Source organism: Anguilla anguilla, chromosome 6 (genome assembly GCF_013347855.1).
Source record: "Anguilla anguilla isolate fAngAng1 chromosome 6, fAngAng1.pri, whole genome shotgun sequence".
Classification (NCBI taxonomy): domain Eukaryota; kingdom Metazoa; phylum Chordata; class Actinopteri; order Anguilliformes; family Anguillidae; genus Anguilla; species Anguilla anguilla.
In genome coordinates, this window is record NC_049206.1 from 59190590 (window position 1) to 59213188 (window position 22599).

The 22599-nt window shown below is 47.3% G+C and overlaps 2 protein-coding genes across 5 annotated transcripts in view; both read right to left on the bottom strand.

Annotated features, from left to right (window-relative positions):
- Positions 1–5691, bottom strand: part of mapre3b (microtubule-associated protein, RP/EB family, member 3b) — a 28957-nt gene extending 23266 nt beyond the window's left edge. For all 3 annotated transcript variants that reach the window (XM_035424277.1, XM_035424274.1, XM_035424278.1), the window contains exon 1: positions 5545–5691. The gene's annotated coding sequence lies outside the window, so the exon portion shown is untranslated. The remainder of the gene's footprint in view (positions 1–5544) is intronic.
- Positions 5692–9113: 3422 nt separating this feature from the next.
- Positions 9114–22599, bottom strand: part of dpysl5b (dihydropyrimidinase like 5b) — a 35622-nt gene continuing 22136 nt past the window's right edge. Inside the window, exons 3-13 of one of the 2 annotated variants that reach the window (XM_035420643.1) lie at positions 18163–18321; positions 17555–17734; positions 15104–15172; positions 14556–14600; positions 13907–13982; positions 13318–13474; positions 12556–12697; positions 11970–12112; positions 11622–11829; positions 11250–11409; positions 9114–10455 (exon numbers count right to left, since the gene is read on the bottom strand). In XM_035420643.1, the coding sequence (XP_035276534.1) occupies positions 10370–10455; positions 11250–11409; positions 11622–11829; positions 11970–12112; positions 12556–12697; positions 13318–13474; positions 13907–13982; positions 14556–14600; positions 15104–15172; positions 17555–17734; positions 18163–18321 (1425 nt within the window). In that variant the 3' untranslated portion in view covers positions 9114–10369. Of the gene's footprint in view, positions 10456–11240; positions 11410–11621; positions 11830–11969; positions 12113–12555; positions 12698–13317; positions 13475–13906; positions 13983–14555; positions 14601–15103; positions 15173–17554; positions 17735–18162; positions 18322–22599 lie in introns of both variants that reach the window. The other variant, XM_035420642.1, reaches the window with a different exon arrangement.

Sequence of the window (22599 nt, forward strand, 5' to 3'; positions counted from 1 at the left end):
AGAATTTCGCCGGGGAACCCCCCCCCCCCCCCTCTTTGCGACGAGTGTCGTGGGACCTCTAACGGCGACAGTGAGTCAGGACCTCGGTTTTAACGTCTCGTCGGAAAGACGAGGTGCAGCCAGAGAGGTGAAAAAAAAATGAGAGCAGAGATGCTGGGGGAAGAGGAGAGGGGGCTTTCACCACACCCCCACCCCCCCCACTTCAAAAATGTTTGAGACCAGACAGGACTGTTTGTGAAGGAGGACAGATGATACCATGAGAATGGGAGGGGGGTAAGTGGAGCATATGCAGTGTTCTGTCTCTCTCTCTCCCTCTCTCTCTTTGGGGGGGGCAGGAATTTCTGGCACAGACTTGCCCCCCACCCCCCCGGGGGGGGGGGGGGGGGTTTTAGTACTGAATCAGCTCACACAGGGAGGAACAGAACGCACCCGCTGACTCAACTGGATCGCGGCACAGAATCAACAATGGACTGGACGACCCGCCCGAGCCTCCAGAACCGGACTAGCCCAGAATGTTCCGGAAGCTCCTGGATAGAATGGAGCAGGGGGGGGGGGGGGGGGGAGGCTAACAACAATGAGATAAGGCAGCCACAATGTCACCTCATTGGTGGAAAACAGAGAGGAGCTCCACGACTCAACAACCAATAGAATCGCAGCAGTCAGCAACGGCAATGCCGATTGGCAGAGGCTTTTCCGGCTCCACCAGGAAGCAGAAACTGCTGACTAAGAACAAGACCGTGGGGAGCCTTTATTATGACACGATGAAACCGGCGAGCTATTAATAAGCTAGCCACAGGCCAGACGGTGTGCGGGTGTACAGAGCGATCTTAATGGATCAAACTCTAAAGCTGTCAGTTCTCCTGGCAATCAGCGATGCCTCACGGGGCCAATGAGCTCGCGTCTACAGAACTGTTAAAGATGATTTAAGACGCCGTGTTGAAATATGTGCTTGATTCAAACTGTTCAAACTCAGGGCTCTTCGTCCGCAGCCTACGGTCACTTAAGCAGTTTTTGGACACGTCACACAGTTGGTGTTGGTCACGGAATACTGATCAAAAAGAACTGGAAAAAAAGTCAAAATAAAAGCGCCGAAAATCGCTTAACTGTCACTGTGTGCAACGGACAGGCGGAATAGTTGCGGCTCGCATTTTGGGGACGCGTTTAAATAAACACGAGAGGAACAGAGAAAACGGAGTTGATCGCAGCGTCCGCTGGACAGACGGCTCTTTCTCTCCGCGCCGCCGACGCAGCGGGCGGTGGGCGGCACAGACGCGGGCATCGCCACGGGAACGGCGACACAACACCGGGCGGGAGACGACAATATGCTAATACCGATCGGCGTCCATAATTAATCACACGCTTGTGGTTTTTTTCCCCCCGCGGGGCTCGACTCGACCGCAATAACCCGGCGAAACTCCAGCTCAAACGATAAAAGACAAAAAAAGAAACAAAACCATTTTATTTTTGAGTACATGATATTTTCTACAATGAGAAAAAAAGCAAGTTAAACCCCCCCCCCCATCAATTCCAAGCAAGTGGACTGTAAATCGATACCCTGGCTGGTAAACAGCGGGCTCCCAGAGGAAGATAATATGAGCTCTGCGTGTAGCGAAAGAGAATTTGCCATCCAATACGTCCTCTGACAGACGCGACCGGGCTTGTTTCATTTAACAACAATGCCCAAACAGACAAGCAAAAAACAAAAAAAAGATACGCCAGGCGCACAAAGAGAACTGAAGGAGGACACTCTTTCTTCTGGGCTGTGTGGACTACAGTAAAAACGTCCCATGTGGAGGGGGGGGGGGGTTTAAAATAAAACAGCCACCCTCTACTCCTCCGCCCCCCATTGAAGACGCATTTGATTCGCCCCCCTCTACTTGTGCCCTCTCAGTAGTCATTAAAGATTAACTGAATAAGAAGCCATTAACAGGTGTCTTACAGGGAATGGACAGGACCACATGAGTAATAATGGATGACTGACACCACACTAAGAACACACTCTTTACAGAAGAAATAAACGCCCCATATATACACGGGTCTAAACTTTGGAGATGGGGAACATTACACAGTAGAGGTGCTCTTGTAGAGAGAGAGTGTGTGTTAGAGGTACCTGTAGAGTGTGTGTGTGTGTGTGTGTGTGTTAGAGGTACCTGTAGAAAGTGTGTGTGTGTGTGTGAGCGGCACCTGTAGAGAGAGAGTGTGTGTGTGTTAGAGGTGCCTGTAGAGTGTGTGTTAGAGGTACCTGTAGAGTGTGTGTGTTAGAGGTACTTGTAGAGTAAGTGTGTGTGTTAGAGGTGCCTGTAGAGTAAGTGTGTGTGTTAGAGGTACCTGTAGAGTAAGTGTGTGTGTTAGAGGTGCCTGTAGAGTAAGTGTGTGTGTTAGAGGTGCCTGTAGAGTAAGTGTGTGTGTTAGAGGTGCCTGTAGAGTAAGTGTGTGTGTTAGAGGTGCCTGTAGAGTAAGTGTGTGTGTTAGAGGTGCCTGTAGAAAGTGTGTGTGTTAGAGGTACCTGTAGACAGAGAGTGTGTGTTAGAGGTACTTGTAGAGTAAGTGTGTGTGTTAGAGGTGCCTGTAGAGACTGTGTGCTACAGGTGCTTGTAGAGACAGACGGTGTTTAAGTTCAGTTCTGTAGAGTAAAGGGGTTTGATGACAGGCAGTCAGAGACAGTGAAACGGTGCTGCAGAGTATCGCAAATCCATGCAGGGCAAACTCCAAGGCCTTTTACAGGCCTACATTTTACCCACTCCAGCACACAGCCGGGCGTGATAACAGCCCTGCAGCACGGTCACGCAACACAAGCGCAGGTTTACAGGGACCATAAAGCAGCTTTGCTCAAGATCATAAAAAAATCGCAGATCACACAATCGCCGTTCCAAATGCCGAAGGTTGACACCGAAAGTGTTGCACTTTTCACTTTTACTTTTTAAGTCTCTGGATAACGCCTCTTTTCTATGAAGCAAACTGAGTAAGCGGATTAAGGTCTTCCCCCAAGCGAGGCCCTCTGAGCTGTACAGTATATCATGCGCACAAAGTGGCCTCTGTTCATAAGCAGACCCACTGATTCTGATTACGTCTAACACAGTCAATGTGCGGCTCCACGCACTGAGAAACACTCCTCTCTTAAATGCCGTTTTCTGAACTTAGAGCAACAGATTTTTTCATTTAATTCTAAATGTCACAGTACGCTCTTCTTGTCATTTTGGCACATGTAGTGCTTAAAGAAGAAGCTTCAATTTTTCATACTTCAGTTTTTCTAACAGCCACAGCCATGAAACATATATGGAGTAATACTTTGAGTCTCTGAGTACTATTTTTAATAATCTCAGAAAATCAATCTGAGATTATCAGAAATCTCAGAAAATGACCAACAGTCATGAACAAGCAGATCCCTTGTTTAGTCCATATTCCGATGGGAGATTAATGATTACTTAGAGTAGAGAACCATTACATTACAGGCATTTAGCAGACGCTCTTATCCAGAGCGACTTACACAACTTTTACACAGCATTTTACATTGTATCCATTTATACAGGTGGATACACACTGAAGCAATTCCGGTTAAGTACCTTGCGCAAGGGTACAACGTCCTTACCCGGGAATCGAACCTCCAACCTTTCGGTTACAAGCCCAATTCCTTACCCACTGTGCTACACTCCGTCCAGGGCGAAAGCTTATCTGCATAAGACATCTTATCTGCATAAAGCACTTCATCTTTTGAAGTGGAAACTCACTTGAGCTAAACACTGAGGTGCCAGAGTGTGCCATCTGTTAACACCGTCTAAGTGCAGTCCCTCTCGTGCGGGAACGTAAAGAGGACGTGCTAATCGATCCCACTTAAAGGAGCGTGATAGCAACATTTCTCAAGTACCGGACACGGCTAGCTTCGGTACAGCACCAAGGACAGAGAACCATTACTTTCAGATGGGAAAACGAAGACAGCCCATTCCTTTTACGACAGAAACCTAATTAGCTAAAGGCAACACGCATTCTGCGAAAAAAGCAAATAAAAAGTACAGTTCCATACAAATCTGAAAATGAAAACCTGAATAATATCATGGAGGAGCACTCTATCAGACCGTTCACCACATCTCCATGGAGACAATAAAAGATATTATTCTCAGGAAAACATCTGAATCACAGCCCTTGATAACAATTACATTTTCTGATAACAAAGTCCCCCACAACTTCATACCCAAAATATGCGGGAATTGGCACGGCCACAAGAATGACGTCTTGGCTATTTTACATCCGAACGACTTTCCCGAGCTCGTGCCAGAACGCTTTGGTATCAACGCAGAACCCGCCGCAGCTTGGCACAGAAGCTCGCTTACTACCTGCAGTGATTTGTATACGTTTCAGCGATTAATCGATTTCTCTGGAAAAGTCCAGTCACTGTTTAAGCAAACGCACGTAAAACATGACATTTTAAACGGCCGGACCGGCTGGCCTTTCCATTCGCAAGGGGGGAACAGGTCTCGAGGCCGAATGCTGTGTAATGATGATGCCGCATAATATTACGTTAACTTCTCTCCGATCCGTTGTCGAAGTATTTAAGCGAGCGCTACGCCCATTTCATTGGATTCAGCCCGTTTATCAATTTACCAGCTCCTCCACGCGCTGTCATATTCCCATTTTAACACATATGCCCATTACATTCTCTCATTGTTCCTTCAAAGCTAAACATTGGCTCACAAAGCCCCGTAAAAGAGAAAACAAAAAAACTAGAATATATTTCATGGAAATAAACCGCAAAAGTTTTATTTATAATGCAATAATCACCATTTGCTTTGTATAACTCCAACACGCCACAATTTGGCGTGAATAAACATTGTTTTATCGTTTGATATAAACGACATAAGTAGCTAGGAGTCCCATTTCTCAATAACAATATTTCTTGACACAGACAAAAATGAAGCAACCGGTTTCGAAGCGCACCACCTATTTCAACCGCTAAACAAGTACTCGGCCAAATGTCTCGAAATGTCAAATGTGAAATAAATGTCATCAAACAGACACACAGCCTACAGCAGGTTGCGGCGCATCGAGTCTGAATACTGTAGCCGAAGTTTTGCGCCGTCAATACTGTTAGGTGGGCGTTATTTAAACACCACATACGTCGCCTGCGCAACATAAATTCTATAGTTGAATATGTCGGCCCCGCTCACGTGTCTAAAATGGACCCGTTTAATCCACACGGAAATAACCAATCTAGCTAACCTCGCAACGCAGTCGCTAAGTATACCCAGCGGATAAAATCAATTCAGCTGCGTGATAGCGCATAGCGTGATCGCTGTAATACATGACACCGGCTACGGGGCTTCTTTCTCGAGCCGACCCCCTCTGCAGGCCTTTGTGAAAATCTCACGCGGGCACTGTCACTAGTATTAACATTGAATGGATGAAATAGAAGCTGTTGCTACTGAAAACCCCGCTAACGTCTGCCTTGAAACATACGAAAACCAGCTGACGGCCCGGCTAGACCAAGTTGTCATACGGAGAAAGACCAAGGAATAAACGGTTGACATTTTGTTAGTGCGTTTCACTCACTGTGTTCAAGCGACTCCCTTTTCTCGTGTTGTTAGCAATATCCTCTCACTGCGTAGTCTGATACCCGTCACCGCCGTTGCTAGCTCGAGCGCTGTTCTAGTAACGGGCCGCCCCCAAAAGCCGCCACTCAGACTAGCATTTGGCTACGCGCTGTAAGGCGAATGCGCATGCGCGTTTTGCAGGTGACCTGGCGAGTTTGCGGCACCACGCAACTGTTTCCCACAGATAGCCATGTTGGCTCAGGAATTTGTTCTGCTCTCCATAGCGCGTTGGAGACCTTCCAGAGCCAAAATGTCCAGCATGTAGTTCGTCAGCCTTAACCATTTATATACTGTAGAAGTCTCATCTTTCGACTCAAATTTTGCCGGACAGACGACTTCATCCCTACTACATAATTATAGTTAGAAACCAGAAATGTATGATCTACATATACTTAACGCGATTTACAACTTCACTGCAGTGCACATTTAATACATTTTAAATGAATATGCACATTTTTAAATATAACTTTTATATTTGTGTGTATGTGTTTTTAAAAAAATCTAAGTGCTCATTTTGAAGTGAAACTGTGATAAATCTGCAAACTTCAGTTTACGTGTACCTTAAATTGCACTTAGTGCAAATGAATTCATAGCGCGTAGTTCATACTACTAGTTCAACTTTCATTTATGTCATTAAATTATTTACACAAAGTGCTTTTGAAAGAAGGAAAACGATGCCGTACTTTTCAGAATTTACGTGGTTTATTTTGCACTCATTCATGTGATAAGAAACGAGCCAATCACTTTAAAGTTCACCTTTCGACACAAGTCTCTACAGACACATACAACCACAGACCTTTTCACAAAGTGCCTTTTTGGAAAATAAAAAAAGAACAATACAAATAACAAACCAATAGTAACAAAAAAAAAAAAAATAATATCTTTCAGCACCAGATTAGACACAATGTGTGCTCATGCACTGTTAAGCCATCTCCTACTGTGACCGTTACAATGGAAACTATATTTGCACAGAATTTCATGAACTATGCCATTCAATAAACAAAAAACAAAAAAATGAATAAATATACCATATTTATTTCAGAATGACACACCTAATGGATAAAAAAAAAGAACTATTTAAAATAACCATAAAATTATGTTTTCCTTGTGAAACCATGCAGCTCAGTCAGCGCAATGCTTCGTAGTAATTTATTTATTTTCCCCAGATAGGCAGGAGCAACACCAATTGCCTGGAACAAGTGGCATTCACTCTCCATCCATTTTGACTATGTACAGGTTTTCTTTTCAGGTAACCTAGTTACAATAACTCCCCCCCCCCCCCCCCAAACAGTAACGTGCGAGTATGTGAGCATCAGTGCTCCAGAGGAAGCTCGTAATTTGTGTTTCTTTGTGTTTCTAAGCAACGTTCCAGGTTTTTTTTTCCATTAATCGAAAAAAAAAGGGATTTCCAAATCCGGTAAGGTTTGTGCCGGACCACAAAATCTGACTCTCACTCACAAAACTGCTACCTGTTTGCAAAAAAAAAAAAAAAAAAGAAAGGAAAAAAAGTGCTTTTTGTTTTTCCTTTTCGCCTCACTGCCAATGTGTCCCCCATCCTCCAAAGCCCTATCCTAGTCGCCCCCAAAATGGTTCAGTAAGTGCCTGCACCCCAACAACACAGCACCAGGCTCAGTATTCACCCAAACGATTGTAAACAGAATGCATATATTAGCAGAATTTTAAAAAGGCAGCCTCTAGTCTGCTTCTCTGATGTGTGCTAATGCTAACAAGTGTGTGAGATATCGGTGATATCTCTGCTTTTCTTTGGACCGTGTTTACCAATCGCAGGCTTTGGCAGTGATCTTCTGACTGAAAGGGAGTCTCGGCGTGGTGTTTAGATGCATGGATTTCAGCACTGAACACACAGCGTAGAGAATGAATGCCTAGCAGTAACTGGACTGACTCTGTGTGTGTGTGTGTGTGTGTGTGTGTTTCGGTGTGTGTGTGTGTGTAGGCAGCACCAACAGATTTCCTTTCACTTACCATCGTGCATGTCCGTACTGGCATTTAGAGTGCTATCAACAATGTGCTGAGATAACGATGTTTGTGAGATTATATGAGCATTACTATTGTTATGGCATTTTTTGGTGAAAAATAACTGATCCATCTTTCCAAAACAAAACAAAAAAAAAAAACAATCCAATACACCAGCTTTGTCGGAGGTATTTAGTTGATGTAATACTGCATTTCAAAGCAGCTTTTTTTTTCACAGACTACACTGAAACCTTCTGTGTCAGAGCATGTGACCTTTGACCTTGTGCCCTTTGACCCCTTATGAACATAGACAGCCTCTGTCGTTAATATGTTGCTATTCATATAATAATCCTAATATTCAGGACTCAGTAGAGAACATGCACAAATCATGAATTGTAGAAAATGTACATTCTTTATTTGTACAAATCCTTTTAATAATTTTAGCTATTAGCGGAAGTCACCAAAATACAAAGTAAAAGTGTACGATATACATTTAATGGTAAAATTATTTTTAATCATAAATTAAAACACCCTTGATTTTATTTTGTTTGACTGATTTAATTTTGGTAAAATATTTGGTAATATCTTGTCTGTGTTTTTTTTTATTTTTTTTTTTTAATACTAATGTCTGCGGTGTGCTGTAAAGTCAACACAAGATTATGTTATTTGATTAGAAGAAGTGACAGTACTTAAAGGTGTCTTCCGTTCAAAAGATAAACAAGATGGTGGAAGCAAATCCAACTGGTATTACCTGAAGAAAATCGATATTTGACTAAATTAAAGTGGCGTAAAAATGGTGACCTTTGCACGGAATTCCGACAAAAAATTTATTTTTTCCCAACTTTCAGGCACAAACAAAGTCCCAATCAAGTCACTCTGACATAACACTACTGTGTATGGAAATCACTGAAGCCGCTTTGAAACAAATAAATCGCTCAGAAATTCACATTATGGGGGAAGAGGACAGATGAAGACATCGAGATCCTGTCTGTAAACATGGTTATCAACCCAACTGGAAATAGATCTTCCTCCTCGCGTGCTTTTCATGTGAATCTGCGAATCGCTGAGACGTTTTTTGAGGCCTGAAGATGGATATATCCCAACACACGTAGGGATAAACAAAAACAAACAAAAAAAAAAAAAACAGTATCGGAGTCTCTGGCGTGACAATTTAAAGACTTACAGCGACATTTAGCACTCTTTGATGTGGTAACCGTGTGCGACTGGCATCAGATCAGAAGGCAAGCGGAGGAACGGTGAATAACGTTGGTAAACGATGGTGTGGGCTCGTTCCTGATGTAGCCTATGTTGTGGTTAGCAAGAACTGAGGACAAACTTATCCTGCAAGACCCCAAAAGGAACTCACCTACCAGGGCCTAAAAACCCACCCTTCAGGGAAAACCCCAAACCTTGTACATGTGAGAGTCCCGCATTGACAAAACTGTTTTTTTTTCCCGGGTTCCACACAACGCCTCGATGAGAAGCAGTCAGTGAAGAAACCAGGACCTTTGAACCCACCCTCCCTCCCTCCCTCCCCCCCCTTCCCCCCCCCCCTTCCCCACGCTTTCTGGAGAAAGCCGAAGATGTCAAGAGATACATATCGAAGCAGCTGGACTTCATCACCACATTTAAGCTTCATCACGAAAAATAACAAAAAAACGATCAGAGAAAGAGAGAGAGAGAGAATTGGAATTGAAATTATAAGTGCCACTGGGTGATACACAACAACAAGAACAATGCCCTAAAATGTCATAACAGGAAGTAATGGATCATATTTTAAAAAGGGCAAGAACCAACTGCCTGATGCTGCAGCTAGAACAACCATAAACAAAAAAACAAAACAAAAGAACACAAAGGTTAGCGGGGTGCAGAGCTTGAAGGAAGATTGTAGCTTCCCAGGGTGGGAAATCTCAGGAAGCAGCAATCACACAGATGTAAACTGGGAGGATTTCACTTTCTCAGACGTATCCGTGGCAACGAGAAGACACGATGACAAAAAGCACGTTTGCAATTATGACTATTCTACATCTATTAGCGCTATGCATTTTTCAACTTCTAGTATTGTTAAATAACTCCAGTCAACACCGATTTTAGCAACCCAACCAAAAAAACTGTACTGTTTTTTTTTTAAAACATATATATATATATATATATATATATATATATGTCATTCAGAGATATTCAACAAAACGTCCTCTTGTGCCAGGCATTTCGTGAAAAAAAAAAAGACCAATGCAGGCGCAATTTATTTTCGGACTTGTCTTACAACCATACTGGTAAAAGGTACTGTTCCATTGTATAACCTATTAGAACCACAACTAAGAGAACATATATGTTATATATATATACTCTTTTTCCACAATGGATAGAGATCACTTGTAAATGATCGTGTCATTTTCACTAACACACGTTTTTAGGATTCATTCCCAATCATTCCAAATCATACACAAAATTTGGATCAGTCACTGTGCATCGAGGAGCAGTGTTCACTTCCAATTACAAAACAGTGCAATATTATTATATTTTTGTTTTGTCTTGTTTGGTCTTTCGAATATTTATCTTATTTGTAGTTGTGGTAGGTTTTTTGCGGTTAAAACAGATTTCCTAAATTAAATCACTTGCCTTATTAAAATCAGTGCAGTTTTCTGGCTTGGTTTTTCTTTTTCTTTTTTCTTTTTTTAAAACAAACTAAAGACAGATTTTTCTCAGTGTTCTGGCCCGGTAGTGTGTGTGTGTGTGTGTGTGTGGTCACGGTGTGCACACCACAGCTGCGAAACTCTGTTTGGTCCCGGTGATAGTGGTTTCCGTGGTTACCAGATGCCGCTGGACCGGCCACCAGGGGGCGCCAGAATCCTGGCTGAAGACCTCTTTGGAATATGATCGTCTACCTGGTTACCTGCCAACGGCAAAATAACATCAGCAACGGGAAGGCCTGCGCTCGTTAGCACCTAATTAACACTAAGCTAGCTATCACTCAATCGCTCGACCCAAATCGGCCAATCAAATGCAGCAATGCTAGCCATTTCCTCAGAACATTAGCACTTTACTGGACTTAGTCCTTGCTAACTTTAAAGTAACCCTAATTAACGTGTACACAGAAATACATGCGCAGACATACACACAAACACGAACACTCACGCACACGCACACGCACACACACACAAACACGAACACTCACTCGCACGGGCACACACACACGCACACACACGCACACACGCTCACATACGCTCACACACGCACACACACGCACACACACGCACACACGCACACACGCACACACGCACACACGCACACACGCACACACGCACACACGCACACACGCACACACACACGCACACACGCACAGAGTAAATACCAGACAGACTGAAGCTGGACACACACACACACACACACGCTCACACACACACACACACACACACGCTCACACACGCACACACACACACGCACACACACACACACACAGAGTAAATACCAGACAGACTGAAGCTGGACACACACACACACACACACACACACACACACAGAGTAAATACCAGGCAGACTGAAGCTGGACACACACACACACACACACACACACACACAGAGTAAATACCAGACAGACTGAAGCTGGACACACACACACACACACACATACACACACACACACACACACACACACACACACACACACAGAGTAAATACCAGACAGACTGAAGCTGGACTCGTGCAGGTCCCTCATCCCCCCGTGTCGGGTGCAGGGTCGAGTGGGCGTGTCCCCGTCAGGAGGCCCCGCCTCCTTCTTGCCCGAGTTGTGCACGATGGCAACATCGCCAACGTAGGGGGCCCGCTCCACACCCTTCAGAGCTTGGCACTGTAAGGTCACACACGTGGGCACACACACACACACACACACACACACACAAGGTAAGTATGACCACGGAGTTTGGCATCAGCTACTTTAAAGAAAAAAATCACAAGCTTATTACTCAACAATGGCTCTGATTAGGACTCTTACTGGTCCTTTGAGCTGTCAATCTACTGACTCGGGGGTGACACCTTTTGGGGAGCTAAGGCCAGTCTCACCTTTTCTCTCTGGACCATCTTCTTGTACAGGAAGTCGGGGAAGGTCCTGAGCGGGTAGAACTTTCCGGAACCCTCCGCGCACATGAACACCCCGTTCTCGCACACCACCCGCCCGCGGCTGACGGTTACCAGGGGAACGCCATGGCAACGCAGGGTCTCGTAGAGGTTGATGTCGCCGCCCTGCACCTGCGTCGCCGCGGAGATGGTCCTGCACAGAGTACACACAAGCTCATTGTTTCAGCGAGTCAAGCTCCATTTGGGAGTGGGGTGGGGTGAGGGGGGGGGTCGGGCAGGGACAGGGGGGCGGTGCCGGGGGTGGGTGGGCGTGGCGGGGCGGGGCATGTGTACCTGGTCGCGTCGGGGTCCCACACCACCACATCAGCGTCCGCTCCCGGGATGATCCGCCCTTTCCTGGGGTACAGGTTGTAGATCTTGGCGGCATTGGAGCTTGTCACTGCCACGAAGCGGTTCTCATCCATCTTGCCTCCGACCTGGGGGGGGGGGGGGGGGGGCATTGGCGGTGGAGAGGGTGAGAAGGGGGGGGGTGTTGAGACAGGGAACAAACAGAGTTTCAGTGAATCAAAGGTTAAGGATAAGGTTCACTAAATTAATTAACTGGATAAACAGTCTTGGATCAAAGAGACCCTACTGCAAAAAAAACAAGACATCTCAAATTTCACACGGCAAGACAGAAACTTAGGGGAACTGAGGGGGTTTCATACTCGTGCTTTCTTAGCAAAGCCTACAAAAGACAGAGAAGGAGGGAGGGCAGGAGGAGAAGGTCTGATAGAGAGAGAGAGTAAAGAAAAGAGAGAGAGAGAGAGAGGGAGAGAGAGGAAAGGAGAGAGAGAGAGAGAGAGAAGAAAGGAAGGAGAGAGAGAAAGAGAGAGAGAGAAAGGAAAGGAAAGCGAGATCTGGGCGGTCCAGCACGCACCACGCCGCGCTCCCACATGACGCTCATGCGGTCCTGGATGCCCGGCACGCCGTGGGGGATCTTGGTGAAGTCCTCCTTGCCCATGGCCTTCTGCTTGGTGGTGAAGGGCCGGTGGTCCGAGGACACCACGTTCAGCGTGTCGCTGCGAGGGAGGGGGGCGGGGGGGGCGGGGGGGCGTGTCCGTCACACAACTCGCTCTGAAACACGGCTACAGCAACCGCACTTCTCAGCCAATGACAAGCAAACCAGGCGATTCTTAAGAGAGCCTGGATGATGGATGTCTCAATGGCACTGGGGTGTTATGAGTAAAACCGCGTTCCCTGGCTGTCACACACAGTTCTTCTCAGCCCAAAATTCAGATGAGCCAGCCAGAATTAGATTTCAAACTCAATTCACGTGCAGCTAATTGCCTTTAAATAACTTACAACTGGCTGGGTATTCTAGATCTATGAATGGGTGCATTTAAACCATTCACATTCCATGACAGATACACACAATGGGTGTGTGTGTGTATGTGTGTGTGGGGGGGGGGGGCAGCTGCATCTTGAGCAGAGGTACAATTGTGACATCACAGTTATGTTATTAGAGTGTTCTTAACTGAACATTCTAATGCTGATGATGTCACAGTCACTGCTGGCGACTGAAAGCAGTGGAGTTCTAGAACACAGACTTAGCTCTACAGAGTGCTGAAGGGAAGACAGGCACTGAGAACAGTAAGATCTACACAGGATGGGACCCTCGGGGGGGGGGGGGGGGGCGTACTTTCCCAGAAGGCTCATCAGGTAGTTGGGCGTGTTGGGGTCCAGGCGCAGCGGGGGCACAGTGACGTAGGCTGCAGCGTGTGCCCAGTCCTGGTGGTAGTAGTGCAGCCCGTTCAGCACCGCGTGCGCCGTGGTGGTCTCTGCGTGCACCACCTTACCTGCACCGGGGGGGGGGGAGAGAGAGAGAGAGAGGGGGAGAGGGGGAGAGGGGGAGAGAGGGAGGGGGAGGGAGAGAGAGAGAGAGGGGGATAGGGAGAGAGAGGAGAGGGGAGAGGGAGGGGGAGGGGGGAGAGAGACAAAGAGAGAGGGGGGGTTTCAGAGGAAATCAGTCACTGATATCATTAATCACACTCCAAGGGAAAGGGGGGACAGGTTGGTGTAAAATATCAAACATTAGAACATGAGACTGTTTTTCCAGTTAGCCTGAGAGTAACTAGCACCTGTCTAACCTGGTCTCCAACAGTTCCCCCTCATCATCTGAAGTGAAATTCCCATCAGTCTAATATAGATCTACTGAATCCCTGGAGTCAAGTTAGAGACAGATAGAGGAAAAGACAAAGAGCGAGAGAGAGAGAGAGAGAGAGACTCACCCTGCATCTTAGCCGAGGACACGACATCCCCTGCAGACATGCTGGACACATTGACCAGGTAGAGCGGGCAGTGGGCCTGGACCAAAAGGGACAAAGGACAATCAATCAATTACCGATAATCAGATCAAACAATCATCAGCTACCAGGGAACAGGGTGAAACAAGAGCCAAGCTAAACACAGAGATCTATTTTTGAGTTTGAGAGCCTTGTTGATTCTAGCAAAGTCCACCCGTCTAATGTGTCCATTTAATCTGTATTGATCCAGCCGCTGATGGCCTTTGTTCAGTAGAGAGCACCAGGCTCAATGGTCAGGCATTTTCATATTAAAGTGTACAACACAGCCATCGATGACCTGTCCAGGGTGTGTTCCTGCCTCTCGCCCGGTGCATGCTGGGATAGGCTCCAGCACACCCTGTGAGACCCTGACCAGGATGAGTGGGTATAGATAATGGATGGATGGACAGCCATCGATGTTTACCACCATGGAACAAATAGACTGTGCATAGGGAACTATATGAACAGTGCAGAGTGGATGCAGGTTTACATTCACCAGGAACAACACAATTCAGCCATTTTTACTGTTGGTTTGTCTGGCGCCTGGCCCAAGGTCTGCAGGTACACTCACCCCCCCCCCCCCATGTGTACTCACCCTGTTGGCGATAGTGATGGCGCGGTGGGTGGCCTCGGCCTCCAGCTGGGAGGGGGGGCGGGGTTAGAGGGGGGGTAAACATGACAGTAGTGAGTGATCCTTGTGCCCCTCTCTCTACTTATAGGAGAATCTTAAACCCTTACGTCATCTAGGATCCTCTCTGCCCGCTCTCATATTACACACACACACACACACACACACACACACACACACTCACCTACACACACACACACTTCAGTGCCTCAGACTATGACTCAACCCAGCCAACCGCCAGACCCCAACTAAACCACACACGCCTTTATACCTGTACACTGATCGTCAATACAATTTATACGACTGCATGCATCAGCACACACCTCTACTGCTGCAAAGGAACTGTTCAGTGGTACAGAACTAATATTCCTCATTCTCTTTATCCCAAGGGGACAACATTCACTCACTCAGAGATTTTATTTCTAGGCAATTACACACTATGTTTTCTAACCAAACACACATTATTTGTTAAATAAAAATAACAAAATTCTCTTGTTGTGTAGAAGCTGTCTTACCTCCTCAGGTCTGCTTATTTCAATACCCTCTGGACCACTGATGCCCAGATCCAAAGCTTCTTTGGCTCCCTGTGAAAGTCACACACACACACACACACACACACACAACAATAATGGTTAGAAATCACAGATCCACATAGGCCCTAAATTTGGGATATGCACATATCACCTGGGGAAATAAAGTTATAATATTTGACACAGAATTGCCTCATTGGCTGTGTGTGTAGGCCTATATCACTATGTATATGAGAATAAAGCATGACAATTTGTTTAATTTTTAATCAAGAAAATCAGCGCAGATCAATTCAAATAACATGGCTTAATTTCCCACATTCGGCCACTAGAGGGAGCTAAATGACATTCGGAACCATGAGAGTGCAGATTCTCTCGGTCCGCGGAATAAGAGCCCCGGCAGACAGAGACAGCTGTCAGCTATACGTCACTCGTCAGCGGGGATTTATATTAATTAAAGCTACTGCGCAGTTTATTTTTAACCGCAGCTAACCGCTGTTCTGAAACGAACCCCCTCTCAAACAAAGCGGACGTAGTAATGGGCATGTGTGTTTATTGGAGCAGAGGTACGATATGACGTTTTGGCTAATTCCTTAGGGTTCATGGTGCGTATTCGGTCTGTCAGTGGATGCGCAGACAGCCCAAATTTCACGCATCCCACTGTTGACCAATCCTGATTCCTGCCTGGAATTAAACGGCAAATATGTAGGCTAACAACAGCGATGGCACGAGATATGCCTGACGTCGGAGGGAGCCGGTGGCGGGGGTGTCTGGCGAGGTTCTGGCAGGCTCTGAACGCACCGCGGATAATTCCCCGGCAATCCACTCCGCAGCCCCCGCCGTGGTGTGCACGCGCCGGACACACCTCCCGTTTATTGGGACTGAGAGGCGGTGATACCTCCCGACAGCTAACGCTCACGCGCCTTTACTACATTCCAATTGCGGGGATCCTCTATCTGCAACCGGCGTCTTTTTTTTTGTCACCAGAAGCGAGCGCGAATCACGCGACCGTGGGCTGAATGAAAGGCGGCGGCTAGCGGCTAGCGGCTAGCGGCTAGCAACGGTTTAAGAGGATGGGCGGATATTATATAACGGCTCTCGACCGCCTGCTGCTCAGTCAGAGCGCGCGCCGGGCGCTGGCACAGAGCTGATGTAAACGCATCGCGGAAAACATGGCGCTGGTCTCGCCGGCTCCCTGCACACACAGCGCCCAGACCGGTTTCAGCAGGAAAGATGGCGGTCTGGGAACAGCCAGGGCAGTGTGTGTGTGTGTGTGTGGTGATGGGGAGGGCGTTCAGCATCTTTCAGCTATGTGTCAGTGCGTGTGCATCAGTGTGCGCATGAGTGTGTGTGTGTGTGTGCATATGCGTATTATGTATGTGTGTGTTTGTGTGTTTGCATATGTGATCTGCTGCCTTATTTGTGCTTCAGGGTGGAGATGAAAATACATGAATGCACTCGGCATCAGCTGGAGATTAGAGATACAGAGATACCAGACTGGGTGGGGGGGGGCTGTGTGTGTGTGTGGCGGGGGCAGGGATGGGAGAAAAGAGAAAATAGCAGTATAGAGAGAGGGCAGAGGTGGAGAGAGGGGGACAAGAACGAAAGAGACAGAAGCGGACAGAAGGGGGGAGAGGTGAGAGAGATGGGAGAGGCACAGACAGAGAGAAAGAGAGGGAGGGAGGGTAGGGACAAATGGGCAGAGTGGGAGGATGTGGGGGAAAAAAGAGAAGGCTTATTAGTGCAGTGTAGTGATGTGTTTCTGCCTGTGTGTGTGTATGAATGTTTGTGCAGTGCCTCTAGCATGAATATTCATGTTCATCTGCATGCATGCCTGAGCGTGGTAATAGCTTCAAAGGTTATGTCTATACAGCTTGCTTGGGTGTCCATGCGGCCAAAGACTATTTTTTCTTTTTCTCCAAATAACACACCTAGTCAAAGACAGCCAGTCTAGTGTTATTTCCATATTCCCATTTAAATGACTCCGAATAAGCCTGACTAGCAGGGGACTGAATTAACCTGCCATCTACATTGTGACATCAGAATGGCAGGGATTGTGATGTCACAAAGGGTGCAGAACCCTGTTGTTCATCTGTGGTCCTTTGTCTGTAGCGCCGTGGCAACATGGTAATGTCACCTTACAGTTCTTTCACTCACACACACTGACCACCACACGGTCACTGACTGCACACACACATGGTTTATCGGTGTATATATTGGAATGCAAATCCACATTAAAGCCCCAGTGAAAATGCAGTGGGTTTTAGGGTCATGCGATGATGATGCATGAAGCCTGGATTCAGCGGTCTGTGGTACAACAGAGAGGGCATTCAGAATTTGTCCTTGGGGAGACATGGTGCACTTCTGGGTACAATCTAAACTGTAGAACCATGGCTCGGTTCGGCTTGGCGGTCCCCAGTCCGGCGGTCCCGCCCTCACCTCGGCCACCAGCTCGCCGTTCTCCGCGTGGACGCGCGCCACGGCGCCGATGTCCTTGCAGGTCTGGAAGGCCTGGTACAGCTCGCAGTCCCGCAGCATGTGCAGGTCCTTGTAGGCCATGAACATCTGGAAGGAGTTCACCCCCCGCTCCCGAACCAGGGTCTCCATCTCCGCCCGCACCTGCAAGGGGAGAGAAAGGGGGGGCTGTTCAGTTTTGGTACAATGAGGGGTTAACCCCTTCTATCCCTCTCCCAAGGCATCATGGGAGTTTTATTCAGGAGCAGTGACACACACAGCGGCAAATGAGGAGGGGTGAAACAAAATGGCTTCCTTTGGGAACCCTGTTCACTCAGAGAGATGTTTTTTAAACGCTTGCAGTGTCATCCAGTCCTTAAGTATTGTAAGAAAACAAAGATTGGTATGTGGTTAACAAGCCATGCATATTCAATGGCTCTACTCCAGGTTATAAAAAAATTTAGATCCAGGCTCTGGACAGGAATTGGAGATTTGGACAGCAAACATAACTAGTCTAAGACATGCATTTATCAGACACTGATGTGTTCTAACCTTATGGTCTTCCTGACCGGAAACGAAAAGGGTGTAGTTACCTTGGGCCCCCACCAGGTGACGCCCACGTGCAGGGCGTAGTCGCAGCAGGTCTTGGGGTCAGCGATGGCGCGGCACTTCTCGTACGCGTCCAGCAGGGACGCGTCCCTCTCCGGCAGGACGTGCCCGATCACCATGGTAGTGCCACCGGCCAGGGCAGCCTGCAGGACGAGCAAGAGATGCTTTACTAAAGAGAGATACAGGATACAGCCCTTCAGCGCATTTTATAGGGAACAGGAACTGCCTAAGGGTATATCATCAGGGATGCTTTACTAAAGAGAGATACAGGATACAGCCCTTCAGTGCATTTTATAGGGAACAGGAACTGCCTAAGGGTATATCATCAGGGATGCTTTACTAAAGAGAGATACAGGATACAGCCCTTCAGTGCATTTTATAGGGAACAGGAACTGCCTAAGAGTATATCATCAGAGATGCTTTACTAAAGAGAGATACAGGATACAGCCCTTCAGCGCATTTTATAGGGAACAGGAACTGCCTAAGGGTATATCATCAGAGATGCTTTACTAAAGAGAGATACAGGATACAGCCCTTCAGCGCATTTTATAGGGAACAGGAACTGCCTAAGGGTATATCATCAGAGATGCTTTACTAAAGAGAGATACAGGATACAGGATACAGCCCTTCGGCACACTTAATATGGAACAGGAACTGCCCACGGGGAAATCCTCAGAGATACTTCACTGAAGGGATATGGGACCCTCATTGGGACCATCCCGTTCAGAGGAGGGGAGGGGGGGGGCAGCAGACCCTCCCCCAGCAGGCACCGGAGCCCCCTGCAGACTGCGGCCAGCTTACCGAACACACCAGACGATCAATTATCGCCCATTTTCCCCGTCCCATTAAACAGGCCCCCGCAACGCCACCGGCTGCATCTGCCAGCCCGTTAAACCTCCAGACGGGCTACGAGTGACCGGCGCCTCCTGCCCGATCTGAGTGGCCAGGACATCCGCACAGGCCCCGCCCCCCTCCCCGGGCTGTAATTACGATTCGTCACACGTTAATCGCCGTGTAACACCCGCGCGCACTCGCCAGCGGAAGGCCAGGTGCAGTGGAACTGCGGCGCCCGAGACGCAGCCCGCAGCCCGGTACTCATGCATTATGCATGCGCCCACCGCCACGGCACCCGGCTGCAAGGCTCCACACGGGCTCTGCGTGGACAAATAAGGGACTGCAGAGAAGGCTTGGAGCGGGAATCTGAACATTTTTCCTGGCTTTTCCCCGGACAGAATTACCATGTGCAGCCTCTGTAACGAATTGAACGATGTTCAGGGTGCTTAATTATAAATGATACTCGTCAATGGGTGACAATTTCAGCAGAACTACATAGCCAGTGCCTTAATTATTATTATTATATCACACTCATAAATCCATCACATCAGCAGCTAGCCCTGCAGGTGGCACAGACCTCCGCAGGTGACCCAGTTCATTCTGCTGCAGTCGTGCCGAACACAGAGACGTTTCATAAGCGGAGTCAGTTAACCCTTTGAAGGGCAGGTTCTTTGCAATGTTTTTTTTTCTTTTTTTTTTTCCAGAATTCTAAGCCAATGTTCTGGAACTCCGTTGCTTTCAGTCACCAGCAGTGATTGTGACATCAGCATTAGAATGCTCAGTTAAGAACAGTTCAGTTCTAATCTCGTATTTGTGATGTCACACACAGCCAGGCAGGTTCCATTGTTTAGCCCTGTTTATGATGCTTTGTTGCTGGTCTCACACAGAAAACGTGTAGGGGACCATAACACTTCATACTTTGAATATACACTCCCACAAGCAATTTCCTTTATTAACTTCTTATTTCAATCTTTGAGTTCTCATTACTCTGCAGTTTAATGAGGGCGTGCTGAGGCTTCAGTGATGAATCATAAACTCTGAGGAATTGTACTGTAGAATTATAGCAACATGAGGTCACTTTATGCACCAGGACATCTGTGCCTATGGGCCAAAAACTATTTACCTGATACCAACCTGGTGTCTTCAGCTCTAATCTGCGCAATTATGATCGCACATTAGAGAAAGACAACTAATTACAGGCTTTACACATACTACATTAGAATTCGATTAAGTTTCCCGGTGTAATTAAACCTCCCTCTTAATGACAAAAGGTGAAAAGTGAGAACACTTTTCAGCCAAGCTCCGAATGATGAAGAAAAAAACAGTTTGGAAAAACTGAATATTTTTTTCCCCTATTTGGATTGAGATTGCAGGTAGATAAATTCCAGGTAGATAACATTTGACAATGTGTAAAAAGGATTTACTTCATAAGCTTTGTAATATTTACTTTGTAATATTACTCTATGATATATGAGACCCTGGTCCTGGAGAGCCACTGGATAGGCTGGTTTTTGCTGTTACTAAGCGCTTGATCACCTGACCCGGTTTCCTGGGTGTGGATTGGTTGCTGATTTTAATGTGAACGCTAAAGCCAGCAGGCCCTGTGGCTCTCCAGGGCCAGGGTCTGATACAATAACATCACCTGGTTTCAAAAATGCTGAAAAGCAGCCCCCCTCCCCCCCCCCCTTCCCCGCCTGACTTCCTGGCTTGTGGCCCCTCCCCCCCAGACTTCCTGCCTTGTGGCCCCTCCCCCCCAGACACACGCGTGTCCTGTGAGCGGGGTAAGGGGGACAGGCGTGTTTGCAGCACCACGGGCATGTTCACCATGTCTGCCGCTTCCACGCGGAACCATGTGTCTCCATGGCAACCCTGCCAGGGTCTCCCGTATGGCGAAATGTGCCTGTCTAAGGAGATGCGCCCCCCCCCCAGCCTCCGCCCCCCGCCCCCCCCAGGCCAGACAGCATCCAGGGCCGCCGGCCCACCCTGACAGACCCTGACAGACTTCTCACACTGCAGTCAAGAGACGCTTCACTGCCTCCTTGACAACTGCCACGCCCACCAGTGCTGCACATCCATATGTGCAGAGAGAAACCAGGTTTAAACACAGCTTCTTATTTCTTACAATAACCCCCCTCCCCCCACTCACACACATACACACACACACACGTGCACAACACACACACACACACAGACGCTTTACACACACACACACACACACACAGACGCTTTACACACACACATATTCGGACACACAAAACACTTCCATTCTGACTCATAAGCTTGAGTATTATAATACTGCATGACTGGTAATACTCCATACAGAGACTATGGGACACACGGACAGAGTCAGACATTAAAAAGCACAGACTGACTGGTAACTGATGGTAGAGATGGCTGTGGGTGTAACTCATTACTCTGAACCTGGGCCTGACAGGAGCTGTCAGAATGACAGATTACAGTCACCAGCTTTATTGATCACACTGCTAAACTGGCTCACGGATGTTTTAATAAAATGGGTGTTTAGGGGCTTCTGGAATATTCTCCCACGGAACAGTCTCGTTGAACGGACTGTGTTTCCCAAGTACACTGATTTGGGCACACCCACCTACTGTATCTGATCAGCTGCCTGCCATATACACCATATACAATCTTCAAATCCTTGCTGTCACTTTCCATAGAGAACTAGTATAGAAAAGTGTATTCGGAGCGCAGAATTAGGTAAGCATAATGTTTGTTCCCCTCCAGAGAAAGAACCTCAGTGTGTTCTTCTGCAAGATTAAGGCCCCCTGTTTCTGGACAGGTGCCCAAACCTAGAGCATTCTGTCCCTGTCACGGGTAAGGCGAAGAGCGACCTTACACCGTGAATATTCATGAATTCACATTATTAATATTCATGTGGCCAAACAGAACCTGACACAGCTAGCACACAGGAGCAGCAGGTCACCAGAAAGTCATCCGCCATCCAGCTAAAGACTTTCTGCACGGACAGGCTCTTCCCTCCTCCCTCCGAACAGTATCGGCCTTCCAATGCTGGAATGCGGAAGGTTCCGGAACACAAGCCCAGTCCTTTTTGGCTGGACCGCAGCAGCGGGGCCAGCCCTACAAGTGCGAATGTCTGTGACTGAGTGAGCGACTGAGTGAGTGATGAAGTCACACCATTGGTCGGCCAGGTCACGTGCGTTAGGTCCAGCCATATACTAGGTTTTAACCTGGTCTTGTCAAGTCAAAGTCACACATGAATCACTCTCGCTATCTGCAGAATGTTCTGGTAAAAGACCACCTTCAGGTGCAACGAGGGCTGCTTTCAGTTACTCCGGGTTAAAAGCCATCCGCGGAAATGAATAATTCACGAAGGCATAAGGGGTTTAAGTGGACGCTGTTACCTGATTAGCCCGGTGTGTCAGGTGGTGAGAGTGCGTTAAACAGCACATCGACGCACTCCTACTGTAACACAGTGTAGCAGGGGGAGGCGATGCAAATCCACTGTGCTTCAACATTTTTTGCCAAAAAATAAATAGAAAATGTAATCGCCTACACGTTTTCGCTGCCAAGCCAAGACGCGGCTGAATTAATCCAACTGGGGTAAT